Below are 9,535 nucleotides of genomic sequence, written 5' to 3'. Positions count from 1 at the left end.
TCTGGGCAGCAGTTTTCTGCTTTGTTAAAAAAAAGTCAGGACATGCCTCTCTGCCTACTTGTGATCTCTGTCTGTCAAATAAATAAATAAAATCTTTAAAAAAAAAAAAAAAAGTCAGGACAGGGAGGAGGAAAGGAGGGAAAAAGGAAAAGAAACTGGGGCGAATCATCTTGGAAGTCCTTTGCCACTCAGAATTTTCTTGATTCTATTAAAAAAAGAATTTGCCGGGCGCCTGGGTGGCTCAGTGGGTTAAAGCCTCTGCCTTCAGCTCAGGTCATGATCCCAGGGTCCTGGGATCGAGGCCCACATTGGGCTCTCTGCTCAGCAGGGAGCCTATTTCCTCTTCTCTCTCTGACTGCCTCTCTGCCTAATTGTGATCACTCTCTCTGTCAAATAAATAAATAAATTAAAAAAAAAAAAAAGAATTTGCCTTTAATACACAGAGGTCTGCAAAGCAGAATGATAATGACAGCTACCATGTGCTGGGGGTTTAGTATGTATGTAGTGATATACTACATGAAAAGAATTACATGGGCTCTCATTTAACAAATGAATTTTCAACTATTATTCTACTGTTTGATTTTTAACAGTGGACACAATTCTCAATTACCCTAAGAGAATGGCTGAGGATATGGGAAAAATTTATGAAAATACATATCAAAATGAGTCTTAAAAACAGAACTTTTTGACAGTCTGCTGTATTGGAGGCCCATGATAACATGCTACTGTTCCACAGGACAAAGTAAAAATATTTGTCCCAACCTGACTAAACTGACAGCTACAATGTCTTCTCTTCAAAAGGTAGGATTTCAGGATTAAGCTAATTCTCTTTCTAAATTCAAGCACAAACCGGAAGTACCTCAAAACAAAACAAAACAAAAAACAAACAAACAAAAAACCAAAAAGCAGATGCCAATAAAATATAAGGATAATTCAAAACTAATCTTTAGGCAGGCATAAATGATCATTTGACTGTAGGAAAACATTTCCTGCACATTGGCCTATATTTACTATTAACATCAAGCTAATTAACAAAAATTAAATATACTAGGGAAGTAATGTATAAAAAATCACATTTTTAAAAGTGAGAGTTGAACTCAGTAATGCCTCGGGAAAACTAATGCAAAACTTTAATGAGTTTTTTTTTTTTTTTAAAGATTTTATTTATTTATTTGACAGAGAGAAATCACAAGTAGATGGAGAGGCAGGCAGAGAGAGAGAGAGAGGGAAGCAGGCTCCCTGCTGAGCAGAGAGCCCGATGCGGGACTCCATCCCAGGACCCTGAGATCATGACCTGAGCCGAAGGCAGCGGCTTAACCTACTGAGCCACCCAGGCGCCCAAAACTTTAATGAGTTTTATATCAAGAATTGTACTTTTTATAAAATATTTGCCACATTTTACATAAGTCCTTCTATTATTTGTAGTCCATTTCTTTTCAGTTGGTATTAAATACATCTTTTTTTTTTTTTTTTGGACTGGTGAAGTACCACCTTGATGAAGCCAGCTTCCAAAGCTAAGGTTAAGTCAACTCACGATAATAAATCCCTCTATTACAAGTTAACAGTCAACTCCCTCAATTGTGGCTTAAAAAAAATATTTTGAAGCACCTCAACTTCAAACAACTGGCCTCAGAAATGGCATAGGATATACTGAGTACAAAGATCACAATTTGATCTCTGTGTTTTTTTTTTTTTTTAAGATTTTATTTATTTATTTGACAGAGAGAAATCACAAGTAGATAGAGAGGCAGGCAGAGAGAGAGAGGGGGAAGCAGGCTCCCTGCTGAGCAGAGAGCCCGATGCGGGACTCGATCCCAGGACCCCGAGATTATGACCCGAGCCGAAGGCAGCGGCTTAACCCACTGAGCCACCCAGGCGCCCATCTCTGTGTTTTTTTAAAAAATACTAATATCCAAGTGATTATAACCACACAAAAAGCTACAGAGTTTGAGATAACAACAACAACAACAAAAAAAATCAAGCATCTTTTATCATTATGTATAATCTGCCATAACCACACAGAAAGGGGAAATTCTATTCCACTTTTCTATCTTCCCATGGGAGCATTCAAATGTGCACTCCTAAGTTGAAAACATACCTCCAACTAGTAAAATATTCTATGATAGCACATTAGATAGATGCCCTGGGAAACAGTAATGTCAATTTCTTTAAAATTGATCCAGGACGTAAAATAATAAACAAAGAACACACAGCAGAGTATATAATAAGTACTAATAAGTAATAATAAGCATATAGTAAGTACTGAGTAAATTAGATATTATTGATATATTTATCACCCTTTAGTGCACTGAAGAATAATTACTCATATGGTGGCCTCAGAAAAGTGAATCTATCTCCCCAAAATTCTGATGTTTTTAAAAAAGGTCAAATTCTAACTAAATCTGTGATAGTTTTACTAATACACATTAAATATTAAGCTAGTTGTAATATACTGACATTTTCTGGTTAGTTGATAGCTTCAGAATTCTGTATTATTTTAGTTATATGCAAACCAAAAATAAACCAATAGAAAAATTATATGAAAATCCTCTCAAAGTAGGAAAAATATTTTCTATAGCAGTATAAGGTTCTATTTTTTCCAAGAAATAGCAATGATTAAAAAAGAACCCATTTCTGTATAACAAATATAAATGTACCCATCTACCCAATAGGTAGCACAACAAACATCTATAAATAGCACAAGAAAACACAGATAAATCTCAACAGACTGAGCCAAAAGAGTGAGGTATTTCAGAGAAGGTATTTATCATCAGAACAGTATGGTTTCTTATATTTAAGATCTATTTATTATTTATTTTTACAAATAGCAAAGTCCCTCCATTTTTTTTCCAGCTTAATGTACATGGATATAAAAAGCTACTGATTTCACTCCACCTCCCATCCCAACCCAAGTGGGATAACAGGAAGTTGTGAGGTCAGAGCAGCCTCCTGATGCCAACGTGGTTTCGTCTTTACCTCGGACTTAACTCTGGCACTCTCATCAGTCATCCTCTTGCTGATTTCTTTTCTGTCAAAAGAAACCATGATACATTAAATTAGCACATTCTAGTTGGGATATTTGTTCAGCCAAGATCACTTTTTCTGTCAGCAAGTATAATTTTCTAGAGCCCTTGGCAATAGATACGGTCAAAAATCATCATGGAGAAACATGTCTTAACTAATTCATCAGTTAAGTTTATCACTTTGGTTGCTAGGCACATGATCCTCAGGTACTTGAATACTTCTCTTTCTTCCATTTGTGCAAACGTTCCCCCATAGCAAAACACACAAGAGTACAAATATACACATTTCCCTTGAGTAATACGGCTCAGATCTGGATCTTCTCTTAGCTCTGTAACCGTATACAGACTTTCTTCAAAAGCACAAGTATTGTGAAAATTATTCAAAAAGCATAAATATCATAAAACAGATTTTCTATCATTCTAAGCAATAAATTATTCCTACAGCTTACTTTATATATTTCATTACACAATGACCTAACCAAATAAAATCTAGGTAGTATATGGGTACAATGAAATTTTACAAAGTCAATTTGAAAACAAAGGTGTACACATATGTGTACTAAGTACACATATACTTTACCAGTTTAAGAAAATCTATGAGTTTGTGAGCATCCTCCCCAGTAGACAGGTCTACAAAGTCCTTCGGAAGTCGGTAACTCAAATAGGGACTGGGTTGAACTGTCACTTCACTGTTTGTGCAACGGAAAGCTGGAGAATCCTTTACAAAGAAAAAAAAGGAAAGGCTGTGAGGAATTATCTTTTTAAGTCTATTCTTCAAAGTGAAAAAGATACTAGTATAACAATTTCAAATTCATGTTCCCTTCTGTAGTAGGTAAGGAAGGAAATAAGATTCTGAAGTAAAAGAAACACCAAAATTTTAAGACTGTTTCCACATGTTCATTAGAAAATAAATACACAGTATCTGAAAACAGTGCCCTCATGGAGAGCTTTGGTCAATCCCTAAATGCTACCAGCCACTATTCACTGCGATTCGGTTATGGGTTCCTTAGTCCTTGAATGGACTGGAGGCCTATGGCTAGTTCTCTCTGTCAGAGAGCTTTATCAATATTAGCATTTTCTACAGGTGCACAGTGGGGAAGTACTACCCTGGAGAATAAAGTTAATAGTGAGAGCAAGCAAGTGCTATGAATTCCTAATACTTTTGTGCTTCTCTTAGTCATTTAACTTACATATTTGTGTATCTCTCTTAGCACCTATGGAAAACTGCAAATTTCAGTATCATAATTAACAAGTCTTCATATTCTTCAATGTGCTTGCTTAGAGTCTTGCATTTTATATTTACATGTTGCTTTGTGCCAAAAAGGATTTCAGAGACAGAAGGCCTTGGGTTTGGACTTCATGGGTGGCAGGTATCTAGGTGAGGGATGGATGGTGTCCAGCAGATGGAGACAGGCCAGGAACTTGAGTGGAACAGGACCGTAGAGCCCTAGAAAGCAGGCCATATCTTATGACAGACCAGTCATCTGACAAATACTTAGGAAACACCCACTTTGCGCTGACCTTGTCCTAGGTATAGGAGATACACTGGTAAACCAGTCTGGCAGACAGCCAATAAATAAGCAAATAAATACAACAGCAAGATCATTTCAGATAGTGAGAGGTGTTCTAAAAACACAACAACAGGGTGCTATGATAAGAGGCCACTTCACAGGGGTGGTCAGGTAACACCTTGCTAAGGATGGAAGATGTGGACCAAAAAGTACGATGAAAGCAGCCCTGGGAGGTCTGGGAACTCAGGCAGGGACCGGGTACAGCTTGGAAAGCAGTGGGCACAACCAGGGCAAAGATCCTGAGGCAGAGCTTTGTAGCTGTGAGAATGAGAAGAAAAGTCAGGTCTCCGTGGAGGGGAGTAAGGACTGTGAGACAGGCAGGACACAACTCTGGGAAAAAGGCAGGAGCCTGCTCCTGTTTTCCTGTCAGCCCCTGACCTCCAATATAATGTTGTTTAAATTAAAAAGAAAGAAACGATTTGGATCACAGAGTGAATTTTGTACAAACTGTTTCTATCCACTGTGTCCCTCATATTTAAAAATAACCCTGTGCTGAATAATTTACACTCTCTTTCCTTGACATTCAGATTTAATGGCCTCCAACTCTAAGATGCCAGCACGAAGACAATTCTTTCAGCCATTAATTCAACAAAAATCAACTGTGCCTGAATTGTGCTAAGCCACACCAATCTGTGGAGAACATGAGAGATACTCCCACCCCCGCAACTTACAGTCTGGGGCAAGCACAACACAACAGGGCAAGAGCCTTGACAGGGAAAATAGCCATCTGAGCCAGATCTAGAAAAACAAGGCCAGAAAGGGCCCAGACAGAGTAATGATGAAAAGAAGTGTTTCAGAGCTAAGACAAAAGATCCTCACACTGAAAGCAAGGCAGCAGCAAGAAACCCAGGAAGAGCGTGTGGATCATGGAAACCAGGGGAAAATGTGCGGTGAAAACATAGAAGAGGGTAACGCATTCAAATGTTGCTGTGCATCGTTCCCTGGCCCTCGCAGCCGGCAGGTAGAGCCCCTGCCTGTGGAGAGGCAGGGGCGGAGGCCAACCGCATGGGTGGAGGGGTGCACAGGTATAGAGAGGCAGCAGGCAGGAGAGGCAAAGTGAGGAGACCGGCTGTGAGCAGTTACAAAACCACAGGTCACCTGCTAGCATGAGGGAAGCCAGTAGGAAAATACTTGTACATATGATTACAGAACCACGCCTGGACAATATAAACTGCAGGGGTAAGAATGGCAATTTCCAGGTGGTAGGATTTCAAGTCTTGCCTTGTTCTAATTCCCTGGTTTTTTAAATGTGTAAAAAAACTCCTGCTTTTTAAAATACATTAAAAAACACAAAGATAACGCATATATAGTGAAATCATTTATTTTAACACATTTATGAGTATGTATCCAAGCATGTTATGTGTACAAAATATGATATAGAAAATATAAACCGTGGTTCTCAACATGGACTGTGGGTACTTCAGAATGCTCTTGAACAGCAGGTGTGTATTACTTTCATAAGCAGAAAAGGGCAACACAAAGGTGTTGTTCAAACAAAGTTTGGCTGTGAAGATGAGACAGAATTGCTGGCTGAAGACATGAGGTTGAAGAAGTTTGTCTCGTTTGGACAGAAGATAACTGAACGCAGACAGGGCGGGTGGACAAGAAGAGAACGGGAAACACGACGGAGTGAGTGGCAACATGAGTATCACGAGAGACGGTAAGGAACAGCTGAGCAGGTGGAACTGTTAGACTAAGGAGGAGGGACAGAAGGACGCTCAGAGGTCTGAGGACAATTACACGAAGTCAGTTCGCACCAGAAACTCCTCTTCCTATGAAGGAGGATGTGGAATCATCTGCTGAGGGGCAGAAAGGGAGGATGGTGGGCCGTCTGAAGGGTTCCACAGGGGTATGGAAGGCCACCGTGGGTGGAAGAGAAAGCTGGTGAGGGAAACACTGCAGTAAGGTCCCCCTGATGGGGACTATGACTATGATAAGAACACAGGCTGGGCACCTGCAGTTTTCCTCTCTCAGGGGTCAGAAGCCTGGAGCTAGGATCAGAGCCAACATAGAAATGACCCAGGGTCAAGATTCTTCCAGGTGAATCAGGTACACACCCTTTTTGGTCACCTCCATGATTGAGTACCTATTAGTAAATCTGTATTGATGCCTAAAGAACAAAGGAGCAATTATTTAATGGATTACAAGGTTTCCTGTAATCCTTTTTTAAACTCTTACCTGCTCCAGAGTGTCTCCTTCACTAAAATCACCTTTTAAGTTTCTTCCAGATATCAGTTCTTCCCAAGTAAACAGCAGTGAATCAGTTACTTCACCAAACGGGTTGAAATCAATCAGCCACACCTTTCCCTAGAGTACAGACAGAAAAATTAGTAAGCACGAAATAAAAACAAACACAAGTTTGTCATCTGTCTTATCGAAAAGATCATCTTCATATTGTCTTTACCCAAACAATAATATTAAAAATCCTGTAATTTATTTCAAAAGACAGTTCCTCCAGGTCCCAGCTGAGAAAGGATCACTTGTCTAAAGAAATGCAGAGAAGGGGGGCACCTGAGTGTCTCAGTGGGTTAAAGCCTCTGCCTTCGGCTCAGGTCATAATCCCAGGGTCCTGGGATCGAGCCCGGCATCGGGCTCTCTGCTCAGTGGGGAGCCTGCTTCCTCCTCTCTCTCTGCCTGCCTCTCTGCCTACTTGTGATCTGTCTGTCAAATAAATAAATTAATTAAAAAAAAAAGAAAAGAAAAGAAATGCAGAGAAGGGACCTAGGAAAGAAAAGCCCTGACAAAGGCAGATATGCCAACTCCTGCCTAAAATCACACAACAATACTAAGTCAAAAATCCAAGCAGGAGAAAGGACAAGCTCACAGAATGGTTTCACCAAAATACTATGACTGGAATGCTTTCAAGGGTGTCTGCAATCATCTTGCCTGAGGAAGCTAGGCAGGGAAGAACCAGCAGATCTGAGAGCACCTTCCTTACCCCTGAGAGGCTGCTGCAAAAGGGGCACTTAAAACACACACACACACACACACACACACACTTACACACACAAGAAAAATGTAGGGAAATTCTGTTATCTTCAGTCTTCATGTAATATTTGCTTTGTATGACAGAGTTTGTGGCACATGAAGGGAAAATGAAAAATAACAATCTTTAAAAGCAATTTCTATCTTCTGTTCTGAGTACTGGTGGGCAATGTGAAAGGTTCTAGATGCGGAGAAAGAATACTTCTATCCTAGTTATTCTGAGTTTGACTAGAATCAGGTGCATCTTAGTATTATAAAGCAGCAGAGCACTGATATAACAGACCTGGGGAATCTGTGTAATTGTGCCAAGAGATTAAAGCCACATTTGATCACAGAGATGTATTTGGCATTTAGTAAATGTTTCCTTGAAACTTTTATCTTTGATTTTTTTCCTCACTGAAATATTCATATACTGGCACCATTTTGCTGTTGATAATTTTTTTGGTAAATATGTAATCATGTCTTGATCAGATGTGCATGCATAAAATTATATCCACCTAAGGAACTAGACTGCTGAGCTGGCATTATTAATCTCTAGCACTGCTTCTCATCTGGGTTCAAAGAAAATTTTAAGAAAGATGAAGCATCTTATTAGGACTAGCTTCAAACATCAGAAACATCTAGCAAGTAGCCAAAAACCATTACAGGAAGTTTGGACCACATATTTTTTTATAAGTTTCCTATTATATACTAATACCCTCTTTCCCCCACAAGCCCCCCAGCCCAGGAGAAAGCCTGTATCTCTTTCTTGCCACCTGAGCTGTTTTCTCACACAGGTTCCAAAACCACTTGTTCAATGTTCAAGTGAAATAATGTTAGCTATTAATCAACTTCTTTGTGTGACATTAGCTTTGTTTTGGGGTGGTTAGTAAGATGTCTTTAAGATACTGTATATTACTCTAACAAAATAGGTATTTTCTAACCCCCAAACTCTTTCTACTTGAGTTTTCATAACCAATAAAACCACCCCTTTATTAAAAGGGTGGGGGGGGATACTTGTTAGTACAGGAATATTGAGCTCTATAAACTAAAAATATGTCATACTATAAAAAACAAGCAAAACTAAAACAGATCAGCTGGCAGAGTTTGTTCAGAAGGCATCCTCTAGTTTACTAAAGGAAAAAGAAACCAGCTGTAATCAGGCATGAAACTATCAAGATGACACTATCAAGGATTTTATAGCTCTAACATGTGTTTTATGTAACTTCCGAGGCACAAGACATCCTGAGAAAGTCTGTTTTTAGGCAATCCATCAGGTAAGAGTGGTCACACTGACCTTCCTGGTATCTACCAACTAACCACCCCACTACCTGCCCAAAGAAATCTCTATGCACCAAACATTACCAGGCATTGAAGCATAAAGACCAATAACACAAAATCTATTCCTTCAAAGAGCTCGGGCCAAGACACACACACACACACACACACACACACACACCCCTGTCTGATGCAGTTTGTAAACAACTAGAAATAAGCTATGTGTTCATAGATAGGAAAATGGCTAAACAAACTACATAGTATATTCTCAAAATAAAATACTACACCACTGTATGAAAGTAGAAAGCTCTCCAAAAATACAATGTTTTAAACAAATGTATATAAAGCAAGGTACAGAGCATATATCACTTGCTAACTCTTGTGTATGAAAGATGGGAAAAGGTAAGTATATTGCTTGTTTCTGCAAGCAAAAACTGAAAGGATATATAAAAAACTAATAAAAGCGTACTTGTAGGAGGTATAGAGGAACAGAGGTAAGAAAAGCAAGACTTTCTATATGTATTTTCACACTGATTTAATTTTTGAGCAATGTGAAGATATTCTCAACTAAAAAGTTTAAAGCTCAGTAGGTTTTACAGAGCGATGTTTGCTAGGGTGCAGGGAGGGTCATCAGGAAATCTGGGGGAGTGATGGGAGTTCTACATGTTCACTGTAATAGTGGTTATACAACTGGATGTA

General features: G+C 39.1%; 1 protein-coding gene across 2 annotated transcripts in view; it reads right to left on the bottom strand.

Annotated features, from left to right (window-relative positions):
• Positions 1 to 2,784: 2,784 nt before the first annotated feature.
• CDC123 (cell division cycle 123) overlaps positions 2,785 to 9,535 on the bottom strand; it is a 56,679-nt gene continuing 49,928 nt past the window's right edge. For both annotated transcript variants that reach the window (XM_082740838.1, XM_082740839.1), the window contains 3 exons: positions 6,773 to 6,901; positions 3,604 to 3,741; positions 2,785 to 3,028 (listed from right to left, as the gene is read on the bottom strand). In XM_082740838.1, the coding sequence (XP_082596964.1) occupies positions 3,002 to 3,028; positions 3,604 to 3,741; positions 6,773 to 6,901 (294 nt within the window). In that variant the 3' untranslated portion in view covers positions 2,785 to 3,001. The remainder of the gene's footprint in view (positions 3,029 to 3,603; positions 3,742 to 6,772; positions 6,902 to 9,535) is intronic.

Source organism: Mustela nivalis (genome assembly GCF_964662115.1).
Source record: "Mustela nivalis genome assembly, chromosome: 7".
Classification (NCBI taxonomy): Eukaryota; Metazoa; Chordata; class Mammalia; order Carnivora; family Mustelidae; genus Mustela; species Mustela nivalis.
Note: the sequence above shows the minus strand (reverse complement) of the source record. Positions and strands in the feature narration are given on the sequence as shown.